Source organism: Odontesthes bonariensis, chromosome 18 (assembly GCF_027942865.1).
Source record: "Odontesthes bonariensis isolate fOdoBon6 chromosome 18, fOdoBon6.hap1, whole genome shotgun sequence".
NCBI lineage: Eukaryota > Metazoa > Chordata > Actinopteri > Atheriniformes > Atherinopsidae > Odontesthes > Odontesthes bonariensis.
Genome location: NC_134523.1, coordinates 32008631 through 32029820, shown reverse-complemented (window position 1 = coordinate 32029820; position 21190 = coordinate 32008631). Strand labels below are relative to the sequence as shown.

At 44.8% G+C, this 21190-nt stretch overlaps 1 protein-coding gene across 8 annotated transcripts in view; it reads left to right on the top strand.

Moving 5' to 3' along the window:
• Positions 1-21190, top strand: part of epb41a (erythrocyte membrane protein band 4.1a) — a 102187-nt gene that overhangs the window by 17202 nt on the left and 63795 nt on the right. For 7 of the 8 annotated variants that reach the window (XM_075449624.1, XM_075449621.1, XM_075449620.1 and 4 more), the window contains exons 2-6: positions 14116-14438; positions 18063-18317; positions 19031-19135; positions 19291-19333; positions 19422-19497. In XM_075449624.1, the coding sequence (XP_075305739.1) occupies positions 14127-14438; positions 18063-18317; positions 19031-19135; positions 19291-19333; positions 19422-19497 (791 nt within the window). In that variant the 5' untranslated portion in view covers positions 14116-14126. The remainder of the gene's footprint in view (positions 1-14115; positions 14439-18062; positions 18318-19030; positions 19136-19290; positions 19334-19421; positions 19498-21190) is intronic. The other variant, XM_075449618.1, reaches the window with a different exon arrangement.

Genomic DNA, 21190 nt, shown 5'->3' with positions numbered 1-21190 from the left:
TAGCAGTCAGGGGCTGCCCGTCGGATGCCCTTCCCAGCTGTCTCGGATCTCCTGGGAGGGGATTGTGCCAGACCCTTGGGTCGTGACAATGGTTGCCCACGGGTACTGGCTACAATTTCGACGGCGGCCCCCAGTTTTTTCAGGGGTCAGAATAACAGCTGTAAGAGACCCAATTTTAAAGTCCGTACTCGACAACGAGGTTCGAGAACTACTTTTAAAAGGGGCTATCTCGGAGGTACCACCCAGCGCACAGCGAGCTGGGTTTTATTCCAAATATTTTATTGTGCCCAAAAAGGACGGCGGTCATCGGCCTGTCCTCGACCTCAGGCCCCTAAATCAATACCTCAAGGTGCTGCCATTCAAAATGGTTCACACCGCAGTGGTAATACGATCAATCCAGCAGGGGGAGTGGTTTACGTCTCTGGACCTGAAGGACGCATATTTTCATGTCCCAATCTGCCCAGAACACAGGCCATACCTCCGTTTCGCCTTTCGAGGCAGGGCGTTCCAGTTTCAGGTCCTTCCTTTCGGCCTCTCCCTGGCCCCAAGAGTTTTCAGTTGTGTGGTGTCCGCTGCACTAGCCCCCCTCCAGGCACAGGGTTTGAAGATACTACCGTACTTAGACGATTGGCTCGTTTGCGCCCATTCTCAAGAGCAAGTGGTGCGCGACACGGAGACACTGCTGGCCCACATCCAGTTCCTGGGCTTCGTGGTAAATTGGAAGAAATCCAATTTACAGGCAGAATTCCTGGGTATCCTCCTAGATTCAGCCCACATGAAAGCGTCTCTCACTGGCCGGAGAGTAGACAGCCTAATAGAGGCCCTGAAGTGCTTTCGGCTCGGCGGACTAGTTACCGCCCACAGAGTCCAAAGGTTGCTGGGCTTGATGGCTGCGGCAGCCGTCGTGGTTCCTCTTGGCCTGCTGAGGTCACGTCCCTTCCAATGCTGGTTCAATGTGTTCCGACTCCACCCGAGAGACGACAGGCAGGTCAGGCTGCGTGTTTCTCGGGCTTGCATCCGAGCCCTGCGTCCTTGGAGGAGCAGGGAGTTCCTGCTCAGTGGCGTCCCCCTGGGGGGTCATCCTCACAGGAGACAGGTCATCTCGACGGATGCATCCCTAACGGGCTGGGGGGCTGTCTGGGAAGGACGTTCAGTGTGGGGCATTTGGCAACCTCCATGGACGTCGGAACATATCAATGTTCTCGAACTGAAGGCCATTCACCTTGCGCTACAACGGTTCCTGCCAACATTGCAGCACAGCCATGTTCTGGTGAGATCGGACAGCACCTCTGCGGTGTATCACGTCAACCACCAGGGGGGGACAAAGTCCCAGAAATGCCTCCAAGTGGCGGAGGAGCTCCTAACATGGGCATGGCCACGACTGGCGTCACTGAGGGCTGTGCACGTCCCGGGCGTGGAGAACGGCGCGGCCGACATGCTCTCCAGGACTGGTCCACTCCCGGGAGAATGGAGACTGCACACAGATGTGGTCAACCAGATCTGGATGCGGTACAGGGTTGCGCAAGTGGACCTGTTTGCGTCAGCAGAAACGACCCACTGCCCAGAGTGGTACTCCCTCAGGGGACAGGGGGGCAGTTTGGGCCTGGATGCTCTATCGAAAGAGTGGCCAATAGGCTTACTGTACGCTTTTCCTCCACTCCCTCTCATCCCTCAGGTTCTACAGAGGATCAAGGAGGGCCAACACACAGTCCTGCTGGTTGCCCCACGTTGGCCAGCGAGACCCTGGTTCTCGGACCTGCTCCAGTTACTGCAGGGTCAGCCATGGCGGTTGCCAAGCAGAGCAGATCTGCTGTCACAAGCAGACGGGAAGGTCTGGCATCCGAACCCAGCCGCCCTGCGCCTTTGGGTTTGGCCGTTGCAGAGCCGGTCGCTGATCGCTTAGGTGAGTCTGTACAGGAGACACTCAACAACGCCAGGGCCCCATCTACTCGAGCCAGTTATGCGCTCAGATGGGGAATTTTTTCTGACTGGTGCCGTAGTATGGATATTGAGCCAGCAGCAACTTGACCTGTGCCTCATGTGTTACGCTTCTTGCAGTCTCAACTGGATCAAGGCAAGGCGGTTAATCTTCAGCCATTTCCGCTTTCCACCAGGGGGCGAACAACGGGCCTCTCGGAAGGCATCCTTTGGTTGGCCAGTTCTTGAAAGGGGCGCGCCGGTTACGTCCAGTTCGTACCCTACGGGCACCAGGCTGGGACCTTCCGATGGTTTTAACTTCACTCACGGAGGCTCCGTACGAGCCCATTTCGGATTCCGATCCACGCTCTTTCGGGGAACTGTGTGCCCTCTCTGTCAGTGACGACTGCCTCAGATGGAGGGAAGGCGGCACTGGTGTGTCACTGTGGCCAAATCCAGCCTTTTTACCAAAGGTTATTAACAGGCAGTCCATCAACCATGTTCTGGAGGTGGATCAGTTTCAGCCTGCCTCTGCCTCACAGGCAGAGCAGGAGAAGTTACTCACCTTGTGCCCAGTGAGATCCTTGAGGGCTTATCTGGCCCTTACACAGCCACTGAGGAGAGCACACTCCCAACTGTTTGTCTGCTATGGGGCAGCAAAAAGGGGGTTGCCTCTTTCAAAGCAAAGGCTGTCCCATTGGCTAGTAGAGGTTATTTCCCATGCCTATAAGGCACGGGGGATGCAAGCCCCTCCTGGTATAAGAGCTCATTCTACCAGAAGTATGGCAACGTCCTGGGCTGCCCTCAGGGGAGTACCAGCAGACGATATCTGTGCAGCGGCCTCATGGTCTACGCCATGCACTTTTACTAGGTTTTATAGGGTGGATGTAACTCGCCCAGCTTCGGTCGGCGACGCCGCCCTCATGTCCGTGACCGAGCGAGGTTTTAATAATTAGCTTTTATGTTCTTCGCGACCATTTTGGTATTTGTCATCCCTTTTTAAGACCGTAGTGACGGTCAGAGTGAGGTCGAAACAGATCGTAAGTTACGAATGTAACTACGGATCTGTGAGACCGAGGGATGACCGTCACTATCTTTTGTCGCTCAGAACAGCCTGAGGCGCTCAAGGTAGGAGACTGAACCGGGAGCAATCCCTGCTATTTGTTAACGCAGGTCGTTCTGCTTCCGGAGGTCACGGGCGTGACGTTTTTGACATATGGTTTCGGTGATAGGCAGAACGAAGGTGATCATTCCTTTTTAAGACCGTAGTGACGGTCATCCCTCGGTCTCACAGATCCGTAGTTACATTCGTAACTTACGTTACCCCATGTATCTGTGTTTACCCCGTTTATCTGTGTTCACCCTGTGTATCTGTGTTTACCCCATGTATCTGTGTTTACCCCGTTTATCTGTGTTTACGTGTTTATCTGTGTTTACCCCGTTTATCTGTGTTTACCTTGTTTATCTGTGTTTACCCCGTTTATCTGTGTTTACCCCATTTATCTGTGTTTACCTTGTTTTTCTGTGTTTACCCCGTTTATCTGTGTTTACCCCATTTATCTGTTTACGTGTTTATCTGTGTGTACCCCGTTTATCTGTGTTTACCCCGTTTATCTGTGTTTACCTTGTTTATCTGTGTTTACCCCATGTATCTGTGTTTACCCCATTTATCTGTGTTTACCCCATATATCTGTGTTTACGTGTTTATGTTGACCCCGTTTATCTGTGTGTACCCCGTTTATCTGTGTTTACCCCGTTTATCTGTGTTTACCTTGTTTATCTGTGTTTACCCCGTTTATCTGTGTTTACCCCGTTTATCTGTGTTTACCCCATGTATCTGTGTTTACGTGTTTATCTGTGTTTACATGTTTATTTGTGTTTACGAGTTTATTTGTGTTTACGAGTTTATCTGTGTTTACCCCATTTATTTGTGTTCACCCCATGTATCTGTGTTTACCCTGTTTATCTGTGTTTACGTGTTTATTTGTGTTTACGAGTTTATCTGTGTTTACCCCATTTATTTGTGTTCACCCCATGTATCTGTGTTTACCCTGTTTATCTGTGTTTACCCCGTTTATCTGTGTTTACGTGTTTATTTGTGTTTACGTGTTTATCTGTGTTTACATGTTTATCTGTGTTTACCCCGTTTATCTGTGTTTACCTTGTTTATCTGTGTTTACCCCGTTTATCTGTGTTTACCCCATTTATCTGTTTACGTGTTTATCTGTGTGTACCCCGTTTATCTGTGTTTACCCCATTTATCTGTTTACGTGTTTATCTGTGTTTACATGTTTATCAGTGTTTACCCCCGTTTATCTGTGTTTACCCCATTTATCCGTTTACGTGTTTATCTGTGTTCACGTGTTTATCTGTGTTTACATGTTTATCTGTGTTCACGTGTTTATCTATGTTCACGTGTTTATCTGTGTTTACATGTTTATCTGTGTTTACCCCGTTTATCTGTGTTTACCCCATTTATCCGTTTACGTGTTTATCTGTGTTCACGTGTTTATCTGTGTTTACATGTTTATCTGTGTTCACGTGTTTATCTGTGTTCACGTGTTTATCTGTGTTTACGTGTTTATCTGTGTTTACATGTTTATCTGTGTTCCCCGTGTTTATCTGTGTTTACATGTTTATCTGTGTTCACGTGTTTATCTGTGTTTACATGTTTATCTGTGTTCACGTGTTTATCTGTGTTTACATGTTTATCTGTGTTTACATGTTTATCTCTGTTCACGTGTTTATCTGTGTTTACATGTTTATCTCTGTTTACATGTTCATCTGTGTTTACGTGTTTATCTGTGTTCACGTGTTTATCTGTGTTTACATGTTTATCTGTGTTTACATGTTTATCTGTGTTTACGTGTTTATCCGTGTTTATCTGTGTTTACGTGTTTATCTGTGTTTACGTGTTTATCTGTGTTTACATGTTTATCTGTGTTTACATGTTTATCTGTGTTTATCTGTGTTTACATGTTTATCTGTGTTTACATGTTTATCTGTGTTTATCTGTGTTCACGTGTTTATCTGTGTTCACATGTTTATCTGTGTTCACGTGTTTATCTGTGTTTACATGTTTATCTGTGTTTACATGTTTATCTGTGTTTACGTGTTTATCCGTGTTTATCTGTGTTTACGTGTTTATCTGTGTTTACGTGTTTATCTGTGTTTACCCCGTTTATCTGTGTTTACCCCATTTATCCGTTTACGTGTTTATCTGTGTTCACGTGTTTATCTGTGTTTACATGTTTATCTGTGTTCACGTGTTTATCTATGTTCACGTGTTTATCTGTGTTTACATGTTTATCTGTGTTTACATGTTTATCTGTGTTTACCCCGTTTATCTGTGTTTACCCCATTTATCCGTTTACGTGTTTATCTGTGTTCACGTGTTTATCTGTGTTTACATGTTTATCTGTGTTCACGTGTTTATCTGTGTTCACGTGTTTATCTGTGTTTACGTGTTTATCTGTGTTTACATGTTTATCTGTGTTCCCCGTGTTTATCTGTGTTTACATGTTTATCTGTGTTTACATGTTTATCTGTGTTCACGTGTTTATCTGTGTTTACATGTTTATCTGTGTTCACGTGTTTATCTGTGTTTACATGTTTATCTGTGTTTACATGTTTATCTCTGTTCACGTGTTTATCTGTGTTTACATGTTTATCTCTGTTTACATGTTCATCTGTGTTTACGTGTTTATCTGTGTTCACGTGTTTATCTGTGTTAACATGTTTATCTGTGTTTACATGTTTATCTGTGTTTACGTGTTTATCCGTGTTTATCTGTGTTTACGTGTTTATCTGTGTTTACGTGTTTATCTGTGTTTACATGTTTATCTGTGTTTACATGTTTATCTGTGTTCACGTGTTTATCTGTGTTCACGTGTTTATCTGTGTTCACATGTTTATCTGTGTTCACGTGTTTATCTGTGTTTACATGTTTATCTGTGTTTACATGTTTATCTGTGTTTACGTGTTTATCCGTGTTTATCTGTGTTTACGTGTTTATCTGTGTTTACGTGTTTATCTGTGTTTACATGTTTATCTGTGTTTACATGTTTATCTGTGTTTACGTGTTTATCCGTGTTTATCTGTGTTTACGTGTTTATCTGTGTTTACGTGTTTATCTGTGTTTACGTGTTTATCTGTGTTTACATGTTTATCTGTGTTCACGTGTTTATCTGTGTTCACGTGTTTATCTGTGTTCACGTGTTTATCTGTGTTTACGTGTTTATCTGTGTTTAAGTGTTTATCCGTGTTTACGTGTTTATCTGTGTTCACGTGTTTATCTGCGTTTACATGTTTATCTGCATTTACGTGTTTATCTGTGTTCACGTGTTTATCTGTGTTTACGTGTTTATCTGTGTTTACGTGTTTATCTGTGTTTACATGTTTATCTGTGTTTACATGTTTATCTGTGTTTACGTGTTTATCTGTGTTTACATGTTTATCTCTGTTTACGTGTTTATCTGTGTTCACGTGTTTATCTGTGTTTACGTGTTTATCTGTGTTTACGTGTTTATCTGTGTTCACGTGTTTATCTGCGTTTACATGTTTATCTGCGTTTACGTGTTTATCTGTGTTCACGTGTTTATCTGTGTTTACGTGTTTATCTGTGTTCACGTGTTTATCTGTGTTCACGTGTTTATCTGTGTTTACGTGTTTATCTGTGTTTACGTGTTTATCTGTGTTTACATGTTTATCTGTGTTCACGTGTTTATCTGTGTTTACATGTTTATCTGTGTTCACGTGTTTATCTGTGTTTACATGTTTATCTCTGTTCACGTGTTTATCTGTGTTAACATGTTTTTCTGTGTTCACGTGTTTATCTGTGTTCACATGTTTATCTGTGTTTACATGTTTATCTGTGTTTAAGTGTTTATCTGTGTTCACGTGTTTATCTGTGTTTACATGTTTATCTGTGTTTACATGTTTATCTGTGTTCACGTGTTTATCTGTGTTTACATGTTTATCTGTGTTCACGTGTTTATCTGTGTTCACGTGTTTATCTGTGTTTACATGTTTATCTGTGTTCACGTGTTTATCTGTGTTTACATGTTTATCTCTGTTCACGTGTTTATCTGTGTTTACATGTTTTTCTGTGTTCACGTGTTTATCTGTGTTCACATGTTTATCTGTGTTCACGTGTTTATCTGTGTTTACATGTTTATCTGTGTTTACATGTTTATCTGTGTTTACGTGTTTATCTGTGTTCACGTGTTTATCTGTGTTTACATGTTTATCTGTGTTTACATGTTTATCTGTGTTCACGTGTTTATCTGTGTTTACATGTTTATCTGTGTTCACGTGTTTATCTGTGTTTACATGTTTATCTGTGTTTACATGTTTATCTGTGTTTACATGTTTATCTGTGTTTACATGTTTATCTGTGTTCACGTGTTTATCTGTGTTTACATGTTTATCTGTGTTTACCCTGTTTAAGTTGCCTTTCATCTCTGGATGCATTAAAGGTTTCCCACCTTAATCAGCTGTCACTGTTTCTGAGGGTTTCATCTTCAATGAATTGATTGCTACACAGATTTTCATTCTCGTTTTCTTTCATGTACACTTCCTCTCTGACCTGAGGGGTGTTCCACGAAGCTGGATGAAGGGAAAGCCTGGCTTTTCTCGATAGTTCTGGCTAATCTAAGAGAGAGCTTCGTTCCACTAACGTGGCTTATTTGAATGCCCGCTGAGTAACCATGGTAACTTATGTCGCTGAACTAGCCTGCTCCTGGGCAGGCTAACGTTCAAGCTTAGCTCGGCTTTGTCTCAAAAAATGTCCAACCGGCTGAAACACACTTCCGAAAGAAATTTCCACCTGGTAGAATTCTGCGCTCTCACAACTCATGTCTTATATAAAAAAACAAAACAAAAAATAATGTGGTTATCATATCACCACTTTCACTGTCTCGGATATAGTGCAGTATTTGCATTAAGTTCATCATCTCCCTCAGGCTTCCCCATGTTATCGGTGCACTACACTGTACCCATGTACGCATCCAGGCCCCTGCTGGACCCGTGGAGGCTGGCGAGTAAACCAAACTTTTTTCCATATCCTAAATGTACAGGTATACTTGGGGATAATTGTCCATAGACTCTGAACTGGATTTCTCATTTTGAAAAATACCGCATCAACCCCTTTGAGTAATGCTGAGCAATGTTACATTTATGCCCTGTGAAACCTCATCATTGACTCCTATCCTCCGTTCATACAGATGATCTGTGATGGAGCTCATTTCATTTCCAACATTGAGGCTAAATGGCCGGGATCGGTTCATGATTCTTGGATCTTCCGAGCATCCTCACTGGCACAGAGGTTTGCACAAGGCGCAAGAATTTTACTGACCCGAAGGAGTGTACTTTTGAAGTAAGGTGTAGCATAGGCAGAATTTTGGTAATCTAATGAGAGGTCAGGTGTAGAGGTCATCTTAAGGAATTTAAAGTGCTTGTCATACTTTATTATAAATAGCCATATAAGGCACATATTGCATCAAATTGCCTAAAGTCTTAACACATGTATATCCATCCAACATTACTCTTATTCTGCAGGAGAGTTCAGTGGTGTCCTGCTTGGGGACAGAGGCTATGCATGCTGGCCGTACCTCCTCATGCCATATCCTGATCCTGGAACAAGGGCGGAGAGGGCATTCCACCATGCACATGCTAAATCAAGGGCACGGATAGAAATGACCTTTGGCCAAATTAAATACAGGTTCATTGCTTAAAGTTCTCAGGCACCATGGCTGACTTCTGACAGAGCCATCTTAAATTAATAGTATACTTCATATTTTATACATTTTGTCTTGTGGACAACTTTTCAGGCTGAAGTCTTTTCTTCGTTGAGTCCCTGGAGGTTCCAGTGCCTGAAAGGACTCAGTTTCTCCTGACACAGTGAGGGACCTGTACAGGGACACATATTTCCTTTGATCCTTATTGTTGTGACCTTTGAGTTAGAACTTCTTTTCATAATTTAGCATTGACACAGTAGCAGTTTAAGTCAGAGCAAGTGTAAGAAGGCTAAATGGACAGAGATGATTTATAACTTTCCACATGTTTAGGTCATGGGACCCCACTGTGAAAATAAATGTAAAAAACACATTTCTAACACTTTGCATGAACCGTACAATAATGACAAGTTTGAGTTCAAGTTGTGTTGAATTGTTTAATTATTATTACATGTTTCTCAAGCTGTGGAGAGAAAACAGAATTAAATACAGTTCACACCACGACCTTCTCCTTTATCTGAATTTATACTAACATCCCTCTCCAGTTTCATAATCTCTAGCTTGATCTTTTTTATTTTCAGTTTCTTGTATTCATATCTAGTTTGGTGCTCTCTTTATTGGACAAACACATTTCTTCAAAGGCTACTTACCACTCTGAAACATGTTCCTGTACTTTACCTTCACTTGCTGCCAGGTACGCTTTTGGCTGTTAAGATTGCTCCTGTACAGATGTAACAGTGAAGAATTAATATGTGGGTCACACACACAGGATAATATAGTCACAAAGTATGATGATGCGTGTCGATTATTGGGTTACTAATAAACTGAGCAGGGCCAGTATATGTGTGCTGTACATCTCATACAGAGACAATTCAGCATGCTTTATGTAAACACATTATAACACAAAGAGGAGAGCATAAATACATGAGGACAGTAAAATAAATGTCTAACAATTGACAATGGTATGAAACTTCAGCATTTAGTCTGTCTGCAGTTGTTTGCCATGCCGTTTCCCTCGCTTTATTGATCGCAGCTGTATTACCATTTCTGGTGATGACACTTTTAAAATCCTCATACAGCTCCATCAGCATTATTTGTTCAGCTGCAGAGAAAATAACAGCGCTTGTCTTGCTCTCCTTTTCTGCCATCTCCGTTTTTCCACCATCCACTCGTCAGGGCTTCTTACGTTCCTCGTGCACTCGCACTAAGCCAGGCTATGGAAGCCTCGCTAAGATGCAGCTGAAATGTCTTCGTGGAACGACTTGAGGCTTAACTGGGAGATGGTGTTAGTTTCTTTAGCTGCCTTCGTGGAACACCTCTCTGGTTGTAGTTGCCACAGCAACATTTCTGACTGTTGTTCATCTGTATTCAGCTGCCATCTGATGCAGCCGCCCACCTTCACTGAAGTAATGAAATACACTTGTGGAGGCATTAGAAAATTAACATGAGCAGAGAGCTTTCAGAGTTGCAGTGATTGCAAGGTTGTGCTATGTATGGATGATTTGGGGACGTGATCAAAACAAGCAAAACATGGATGATTTTTGAGTGAGAATCTTTTAAATCCTGAGCTTCAGTTTCTGTGTTAGCATTACTAAGTGTGAGGAAAAAAGCGTTGTTTAGTACTGTATCAATGGAGACACAAATGTGGAGGGTGAAAAAACTGATTTTAAAGCATATCATGGAAATTCTGGTGATCACAGTGGGATGTGATGGAGGAGATCCTGGAAATGTAATGTAAAAGGAGATAATCTGTCATACACGCTGGGCCGTGATTGTGATTTAGCTGGATTTTAAAAACATCTAGATTGGATCTGGTAGTTGTATTTATTGTTTACAAAAGAATATTTGTGTTTGGAAGTTATCTTTAAAGAAAAACAAGAATTGGTCTCATTTGTTTCTGAGAAATCAGAAGACTCAGTGTTAAAATATGAAAACCAAAAGTTAATTTACTAACTTTATCCACAACGTTCAGCTGTATTTTTTATTCAAGTCAAAATGATTTATGCTATTTCACATTCATTTATGAATTGTCATTGAGTTCCACAACAGAACAGTCCAAACTGTCAATTGAAAACAGTATAAAAAGAATCTTCACAGCTTGCTGCCCTGTGCATGATCAGGATGCAGGATCGACTTACAGCCATGATTCTGCGTGATTCGTTGGTTTCTTTAGATAGGCAATTTTTTATGAACTGCCATAATATGATTTGGATTTAGTTGGATTAAACTGAAATTTTTATTAATTGGACTGTATTTAACTGATTTCTGGGGGGACCCCGAGGCGTTCCCAGGCCAGCCGAGAGACATAGTCTCTCCAACGTGTCCTGGGTCTTCCCCGGGGTCTCCTCCTAGTGGGACGGGCCCGGAACACCTCACCAGGGAGGCATCCAGGAGGCATCCTAACCAGATGCCCGAGCCACCTCATCTGACTCCTCTCGATGCGGAGGAGCAGCGGTTCTACTCTGAGCCCCTCCCGGATGACCGAGCTTCTCACCCTATCTCTAAGGGAGAGCCCAGACACCCTGTGGAGGAAAGTCATTTCGGCCGCTTGTATTCGCGATCTCGTTCTTTCGGTCACTACCCACAGCTCGTGACCATAGGTGAGGGTAGGAACATAGATTGACTGGTAAATCGAGAGCTTCGCCTTCTGGCTCAGCTCCTTCTTCACCACGACGGGCCGGTGCAGAGCCCGCATCACTGCAGACGCCGCACCGATCCGTCTGTCAATCTCCTGCTCCATTCGTCCCTCACTCGTGAACAAGACCCCGAGATACTTGAACTCCTCCACTTGGGGAAGGATCTCATTCCCGAACCGGAGAGGGCATTCCACCCTTTTCCGGCTGAGGACCATGGTCTCGGATTTGGAGGTGCTGATTCTCATCCCAGCCGCTTCAAACTCGGCTGCGAACTGCTCCAGTGAGAGCTGAAGGTCACGGCCCGACGACACCAACAGAACCGCATCGTCTGCAAAAAGCAGCGACCCGATCCTGAGGTCGCCAAAACGGACCCCCTCCATAAAAGTTATGAACAGAATCGGTGACAAAGGGCAGCCCTGACGGAGTCCAACCCTCACAGGAAACATGTCCGACTTACTGCCGGCAATGCGGACCAAACTCTGACACCGGTCATACAGAGACCGAACAGCCCATATCAAGGGGTCTGGCACTCCATACTCCCGGAGCACCCACCACAGGAGTCCCCGAGGGACACGGTCGAACACCTTCTCCAAGTCCACAAAACACATGTAGACCGGTTGGTTGAACTCCCATGCACCCTCCAGGATCCTGCCGAGGGTATAGAGCTGGTCTACTGTTCCACGGCCAGGACGAAAACCACACTGCGCCTCCTGAATCCGAGATTCGATTATCCGGCGGATCCTCCTCTCCAGTACCCCCGAATAGACCTTACCAGGGAGGCTGAGGAATGTGATCCTCCTATAGTTGGAACACACCCTCCGGTCCCCTTTTTTAAAGAGGGGGACCACCACCATGATCTGCCTGTCCAGAGGCACTGTTTCCCGATGTCCACGCGATGCTACAGAGGCGTGTCAACCAAGACAGCCCTACAACATCCAGAGCGTTCAGGAACTCAGGACGGACCTCATCCGCCCCTGGGGCCTTGCCACCGAGGAGTTTTTTGACCACCTCGGCAACCTCGGCCCCAGAAATGGGAGGCCCCACGTCCGAGCTCCCCAACTCTGCTTCCTCATCGGAAAGCGTGTTGGTAGGATTGAGGAGGCCCTCGAAGTATTCCCCCCACCGACTCATGACGTTCCTAAATGAGGTCAGCAGAGCCCCGCCCTCACCATACACGGTGTTGACGGTGCACCGCTTCCCCCCCCCTGAGCCGCCGGATGGTGGACCAGAATCTCTTCAAGGCCGTCCGGAAGTCGTTCTCCATGGCCTCCCCGAACTCCTCCCAAGCCCGAGTTGATGCCTCAGCAACCGCCGAGGCTGCGTTCCGCTTGGCCTACCGGTACCCATCAGCTGCTTCAAGAGTCCCACTGGCCAAAAAGGCCCGATAGGACTCCTTCTTCAGCTTGACGGCTTCCCTCACCACTGGTGTCCACCAGCAGGTTCGGTGATTTCTGCCACGACAGGCACCGACCACCTTACGGCCACAGCTCCGTTCGGCCGCCTCAACAATGGAGGCACGGAACATGGCCCATTCGGTGTCAATGTCCCCCACCTCCCCCGGGACATGGTTGAAGCTCTGCCGGAGGTGGGAGTTGAAACTCCTCCTTACAGGGGATTCCGCCAGCCGTTCCCAGCAGACCCTCACAATACGTCTGGGCCTGCCAGGTCTGACCGGCTTCCTCCCCAACCAGCGGAGCCAACTCACCACCAGATGGTGATCAGTTGACAGCTCCACCCCTCTCTTCACCCGAGTGTCCAGGACATACGGCCGCAAGTCCGACGATACGACCACAAAGTCGATCATCGAGCTGCGGCCTAGGGTGTCCTGGTGCCAAGTGCACATATGGACACCCTTATGCCTGAACATGGTGTTCGCTATGGACAGTCCATGACGAGCACAGAAGTCCAATAACAAAACACCACTCTGATTCAGATCGGGGGGCCGTTCCTTCCAATCATCCCTTTCCAGGTCTCACTGTCATTGCCCACGTGAGCACTGCAAACGACCCCCTTGGCCCCTCCCACGGGTAGTGAGCCTGTCGGAAGGGGGAGGCCCCGGTGACCCGCGTCCGGGCAAAGGAACATGTTTTCCAACCATTTTATGCATCACAGGGGGTTTTGTGAGCTGTTCTTTGTCTGGTCCCTCATCTAGAATCTGTTTGCCTTGGGTGACCCTACCAGGGGCTTAAAGCCCCGGGCAACATAGATCCCAGACTCATTGGGGCATGCAAACCCCCCCCCCACCACTGTAAGGTGACAGCTCATGGGGGAGTAATTAATATTATTATTTTTTATGCTTTATGGAAGGATTTTATTTGCCTTCTTGTGATTTTATGTAGCTGTAAAGCACTTTGAATTGCCTTGTGTACGAATTGTGCTCAACAAATAAAATTGCCTTACCTATTATCATGATCAAATGTTGCATCAAACATTCTCAAACTAGGCAGCCTCAAAAGCGTAACTCACCTGGGAACTCATGAGGTCCTCCATGTTCACATAGAAATGAGGTTCTTTGCAGTCGGTTGGAGGGTGTCTGTAACAGTTATCGGTGTGAAGTCATTAGGGTGCTTCCTGCTTGGGTTTGGAGAATCCAGATTTTAATGGTTAGAGTGCGTTTTGAAGCACATGGTGAATGCTCAGAGACACACATATGACCTCAACTCTTGTGTTAATCACTAAACAAGACTCCTCACCAGTCAATTTGAACTAAGGATGACTTGAAAACTCAGAAAGAAGTCAAGTTGGTTTCTGTTTAAGATCTTACAATTGTCTGAGTAGATTACCTCTATAGTTATGTTTTTTAAACTTGATCTTTTTGTCTACATCAGCAGCTGTTGCCATGACCACAGATGAGGTTGAAAGTCACCAGAAGAAGCCGAAGCAGCAGGACGAAGCTGGCCAGGATGTCAGGCCACCCTCTCCTGAGGATGAGCAGCTCCGGCCCCGAAACCGTAACTCTGCTGGTCGTGGTCTCTCACGCCTCTTTTCATCCTTCCTGAAAAGGCGTTCACAGTGTGAGAGTGAGGAGGGAGAGGGGGGTAATCTGGAAGAAGAAGAAGCTAAAGCCCCAATCGCTGACCCTGAGCCTGAATTGAGGATAGAGGGAGAGCTCGCCCTGGATCAGCACTCAGTCAGCAGTGCTGAGGCTCAGGTCAGTCCACATGGGTGTCTTTGGGATAGACAATATCACTTATTGGTTTGCTAACATACCAAGAACTAGAATATTTCATGAGATTTCATTATTTAAATTAATGCTTTGTTAAGAAACTACTTGAATATCTATGACATTTCCTGATCAATTTGTGGATTCGGGGTATCACTCCGGGCTCTCCTTTTGGCACGGCAAACAATCATAACAGATGTTAAAGTTGCCAGAGGTATCATGAGGAAGCCTAGCCAGCACAACACCCTCAGTAGTGCAAAATAAATCCTTGAAAACCCTTTCAAAGAAAGGAGGCTTGTGTTCACCTGCTGCAGATAAAACAGGAGCTGTTGCTCCTCCTCTCTAGTCCTGATGAACATTTTGGTTACTGGTTTATAATCCCACCATGTCTTTGTTACAAAGCTGATCATTTGTTTCTTTTCATATCTTCAAAGCTTCATGCTTTGGTAGCACTTTAGGTTTTGTTTACGTAAAACTTTGTTGCCTCCTCAACAGCCTCCAACCTCTTAGTCCAATGTTTGGGTCCTCCTTACCATGGAACATGATAGTTACAGCCCTGTACTGTCTGTTAAAGGGGAACTCCGGTATTTTCAACATTAAGCCTCTTTTCTGAGTCGTCTGCAATGTTTTAGAACCCCCCTCACCGCTTTTTTGATGTTTACTGCTGTCTCCGTTGTTTGCCTAATTTTGATTCTTCTCAACCTGCTTCAGAACGGCCAGTCATGCGCATGTCTTAAAAGGTCCGTAAAAGCACAATAAACGTCCGTTTTCAAAATCATCAACTCACCGGAGTGGTTACTGGTGTGCACTGGTAATCCATATCAAATTTCGTAGCGAAAAGTTGCTTCTGTCGTGTTTTATTTGACATTTTGTAAATCCCATTGAGTTGTATTGAAGACTGGATGTTCGTCGATAGCGGACATGTTTGTAGTTCTCTCGCACCGGAAATGCTGCTAGGTGTATTGCATTTCCGGTGCGAGACAGCAGTAAACATCAAAAAAGCGGTGAGGGGGGTTCTAAAACATTGCAGATGACTCAGAAAAGAGGCTTAATGTTGAAAATACAGGAATTCCCCTTTAAAGATTCCTGTCAGATGGTGTGTGTGTGTGTGTGTGTGTGTGTGTGTGTGTGTGTGTGTCTGTGTGTGTGTGTGTGTCTTCTCCCCTTGCATTCGTCGGTTTGAATTAGGGGTGGGCGATATGGGCAAAAAAAAATATCTCGATATTTTTTAGGATTTTCACGATAAAGATATTTTGACGATATTTAAAAAAAAATTCAAACTTGCGTTAAGATCACAATAAAATGAACATAAGCATGCAAGTCTAAGCACACACGGCCGGTAGGCTACAGTGAAACTGCGAATGGCTCATTAAATCAGTTATGGTTCCTTTGATCGCTCTAACGTTACTTGGATAACTGTGGCAATTCTAGAGCTAATACATGCAAAACGAGCGCTGACCTTCGGGGATGCGTGCATTTATTAGACCCAAAACCCATGCGGGTGCCTCTCGGGGTGCCCCGGCCGCTTTGGTGACTGATAACCTCGAGCCGTTTCTCAGGCTTCTTCTCCCTCCGGAGAGGGAGCCTGAGAAACGGCTACCACATCCAAGGAAGGCAGCAGGCGTGCAAATTACCCACTCCCGACTCGGGGAGGTAGTGACGAAAAATAACAATACAGGACACTTTAAATCCTTTAACGAGGATCAATTGAAGGGCAAGTCTGGTGCCAGCAGCCGCGGTAATTCCAGCTCCAATAGCGCATCTTAAAGTTGCTACAGTTAAAAAGCTCGTAGTTGGATCTCGGGATCGAGCTGACGGTCCGCCGCGAGGCGAGCTGCCGTCTGTCCCAGCCCCTGCCTCTCGGCGCCCCCTCGATGCTCTTAGCTGAGTGTCCCGCGGGGTCCGAAGCGTTTACTTTGAAAAAAAATAGAGTGTTCAAAGCAGGGCGTGGTAAGGGCAGAGGACCACTGGCGCCGCACTTTATTGATTTTTGGCGATTGAAAAAAAAGAAAACAAAAAATATATATATTTTTTTTTTTTTTTTGCCTATATCTCGATATTGCAAAATTACTCATCGTCAAAACAACATTCACGATAATTTCGCAGACGATACATATCGCCCACCCCTAGTTTGAATACTCTTTCTTGGTTTCCTGCAGTCCAAAAACATGCATGTTAGGTTAATTAGTGATGCTAAATTGACTGTAGGAGTGAGTGTGTCTCTGTGTTGGCCATGCAATGGACTCGCTGTCCAGTGTGTCCTGCCTCTGCCCAATGGCAGCTTGGATAAATATGTCCTATAAAAACTCTTAGAATTCAGACAGAAACTCAGAATAAGGGCCACTTGGACTCTACACAACAACAAACACAAGAGGTTTCTGTGATTTCCACTTTGGGAAAAACTGAGAATCAGAGATTCAAAAGAGCTCAAACTAATCTTGGGTCTGGGACTGATGAGTAACCCTGATCTGAAAATAGCTGCCACTCCTCCTCCTCTGCCTGTGGTTCGAGGAACGTGAACACTTAAACAGTCAGAGGGAGTTGCTTCATTAATGCTAACATGATGCTAACATGATCCTCCTGCTGCAGCCAGGTTTCTGTAAGACCAAATATATCAATATGATGATCACACATCAACTCATTCACTAACAGAGACTTCGAAAGGAGAGATCTGATATTCAGCAGACCACATTTAATAGGTTGATGTTTTTGTTCAGTTAAAGTTTTTGTTTTAATAATTTCTTTTTGCACAAGAGGATTTGCTCCTTTTGTGTTAATTGATTGGGTGGGTAGCAGCAGGTGGGAAGCTGCAGAGAAGTGTGTAAGACTACAACTCTGCATCCTGGTCTGAACCCTGGGTTGTCATGTTTTAGGGTGGCAAATAAATTCATCCATATTTCTAGAAATGAGAGCCGCTCCTTCCAAAGTGGGATGGATGCCGTCTCTCCTCATCAGACCAGGTTTTCTCCAGAAAGATCTAGACAACCAGCGATTGAAGGACGACATGCGACTAAACATGTCATCACTGGTCAGATTTGGCAGGGGTCCAGAGAAAACTACGGAGTCCCACATTGTTTTGGCTAAATTACACACCGATGCAACATCAATTTTAAGAAGTATGGCAACCGTGCAGCGGAGCTCCGTCAGGATTTCGTCTTTCATATTGTCGAGCAACCCCTTAAAATCTTCATGGGTGAGTTGCGGGTTAGCGCTAGTGTTAGCCCTAGTCTCTGTAGCTTTACCGGAGTGGCTATCGCTTGCTGCGGTTTTGCTTGAGTGGGTTGCTCTCGTAAAAGGCTTTCCGCTCATTATTAAGTTCTGCTATTTGCCAGGTTTTAGGACAAAGTCTGATACACAAGAAATGTGTGTATAGTTTGGATAACTTGATGATTTAGGTAAATAAATTTCAAAATAGGTGAGGCCCACAGGAGTTTGCGTCTTCACTCCGCCATGACACCGGAAACCCCCTCGGATCGGTACCACCAATGTTTAACTTAAATATAGACACATTGTAGTCCGTACAAAATTTGTCACAAGGACAATTTACTACAGAATGAAAGAATATGAGAGAATCTAATACTGTGTTTTAAGTGACTGTGCTGGGCTCTACAGGTTGAAAAGAAAGAAGCTGAGGAGGAGAAAGGTGGAAAGGAACAGAAAAACAATGATGAGAGGGATGAGGAGGTTGTCCAGGGAGAAGAGGAGGACAAAGAAAAAGAATCTGGTCCTGAAGGAGGCGGGGAGGAAGAGATGAAGGAGACGACAACAGAGAAGGAAAGCAAACCTTCCAGAGCTCCACGTCGACCAAAGACCATCCAGATTAAAGTCACCCTGCTGGATGACACTCTGTATGAGTGTGAGTTGGATGTAAGAACATTTTTCATTACAATTCTTCATTTAACAGATCAAAAGTAAATGTCATTTAAAGTGGTTACATTTTTGTTTGTATTACCAGCCAAATAGTGTTTACATGTAAATGTTAACATATGATGACTTCTTACTTTGGGATGAATGAAGTATTGTACAACTCCATTTGTAAATTCGTTGATTTTTAAAAAGATTTATCGTTAGGGTTTAGATGAAGAACGTTTAACAACTTTTGTTTGGACCCATTGTTGAGCATTGTTGGTCCAGTTTCACCCACTGAGTCATGTGTGCCCACCCTGGATAATCTACCAGATGGGGAGCAGCTCACAGTGCAGGCTGCTGTCTCTGGGTCCAAAGTGTTCTTTTTAAGGTTTTACAGTGTTTAATCTGTAGTGCAGACATGCTATGATAATGTTGATGGAGACCACAGAAGGACGCTTGTGTTGTTCAGTGGAGCTAAATGAATGCAGACACACTTTTCAGTCTTTGTTTTTCTGAGAGAGCACCGTGTCACGCTCAAACGCTGCAGCTCGAATGGTCAGGAGAGCTTAACTATCTCCATCCATCAAAGGCACGAGTGAGGTCGTCTTTATGTTGAAGAACCAGTGTATCTGCTTTTTCATGTTCAGCATGTTGGAAAAGCAGTTATGTTGGTGATGACTGGTCTATGGCATCACAAGATCTTGTTCTCTTAATGATTGTATGTGTATCAGAAACATGCCAAAGGCCAGGAGCTGTTCATGAAGGTGTGTGACCATCTCAACTTGTTGGAGAAAGACTACTATGGCCTGGCTATCTGGGAGACACCCGCAATGAAGGTGAACTTGATTGTTATTGGCACTTGGTGGTATTTATCTTACCATTCCTTATTCAGTATTCTATAAACAAGAAAAAAGATGCTAACATGAAGCTGTGGCCTTGGTGCTGAAGGAGTTCTGTATTTGATGATAAATGGCTCATTTTATTTGATCAGACTTGGATGGACCTGACCAAAGAGATCCGCAGGCAGTCACGAGGTGAGCCAAATACACCCCCACTCTCTTTTCTAATAAGTTCTTATTAGATATTTACTTGATCCATCATGACCCTCTTTTCTTTCCTAAGGAACTAACTACAATTTCACTTTTAATGTGAAATTCTATCCACCTGACCCAGCCCAGCTGTCAGAAGACATTACAAGGTACTGTATGCATACCCGTGTTTCTGTCTACCAGCTAAAAACAAATGTGCTGCATGAAAACCTCAGTATGGTCAAGGTATTATCGGAATTAAGGTTCTAAGTTTACTGCAAATAAACACAAATCCTGTGTATGAAATGTGAGTTAGGATTTAAGGTGCCTGAAGCCTCTAGCATGGTTGCTGCGTCTGCTAGTGCGAGCGTGTTGATGACATCACGGTGTCGTGCCGGCCTTTTATAGTGGCGTGAGTCGTTGCGCCAGTAGTTGCAATTTTCTCCGTCACAGAGGTGTCGCTGCTACGTGAAGGTTACCGCTAACTACTCTACAACCACGCAAGTGGAGAAGAAAACAATGCCCCTGTCCAGAGCAGGAACACTGCCATCACTGATGCTGCTGCAGTATCTGGAAGATGAAATGCTTAGAACTTTGCCGGCGAAAAGAAGACGAAAGAGAAGATGGGATGCGTCTTCTCTGTGTTTCACGAAGTTCGTGAGCCAAGATAATTCAGTCAGTAGAGGTGAAGGTCTGAAGCCCCCGGCATCACCACTTGGAGTCTCTGTCCTCTTCTTTGCTTTCAGGTATCTGTCCCGTAGCTTCTTCCACACATTCTTACAGAACTCTCCCTCTTTCCCCAAAGTTCTGCCAATCTCTGTGCACCAGTTTTGGGAGTTTACGTGCTCCCTGTGCTGTTTCACTGCAGTTTCGTTCAGCTGTCTGTACAAACGCACCTCCTGACTGAGCCTGGTCTCACATTGGTCCATCCGGTTCGTCGTTCTCAGCGTAGCCAAGTTACAAAAATCGACTGGTGCACGACAACGCGCTGCGCCGTCTTTTCAAGGGAAGCGCCAGGCCTGATACGTCATTTTGACGTCACGGTCCGCCACCGCCGTGAGCGACGCGTCAACTGTAACTCCGGCTTGAGGCGGACCTGAAGGGACAGTGGGGGAGGGAAGGCTTGTTTTTAATTGATTTTATTTAAAGGAGAACTCCGGGGCATTCACATGCTCTGGTCCCCATGCCAGTAATGTGAGAACCATGCATATGGTTTTGATGGTAAGGCTTGTGACTTTATTGTCGGATGGGTTATAAAGTGGTGTGACGTTTCTGCAGTGTGCAAGTTGTTGTTTTACGTGGAAGGTTTAGAATTTGCCCCTTGGCCACCACGTATTAGCCTCGCATGACAGGCTGCGCAAACAGCGCAATCGCCGCACAGGGAGCGCCGATTTGCACCAGTCTGTGTCCTACTGTCAGTTTTTGACAACCTCTAGCAATGGGATTGCGCTTCAAATGCCCCGGAGTTCTCCTTTAAAACTCTCTACCTTCTCTTCCTTCATGCACTCAACAGTCTGGTTGAGATTTTTCAGGTGGATCGAACAACTTTTCCTGAGAAAGTCTCATCTGAAAACATTAAGTTATTGAAGACGAAAAATTTGACCAAATTTACCATTCGTGAAGTTAATTCTTGAAAAAGTTGTAAATGTATAAAATGATGTATGAATCAAGCTTAATTAAGAATTTTCACAAGTGGGAAATATTTTCTTAGATGATGCTTGGTTTTGCTGCTCTGTTTTATTTTTTTTCAGACTTTCCAATGGTACCAGGTGGGTTCCATGGTTCAAGTATACATAGAGTTTGGACAAGTTGTGGTTGACTAAATAATCGTTTATTGGCAAATTATCATTTATATTAGCATTG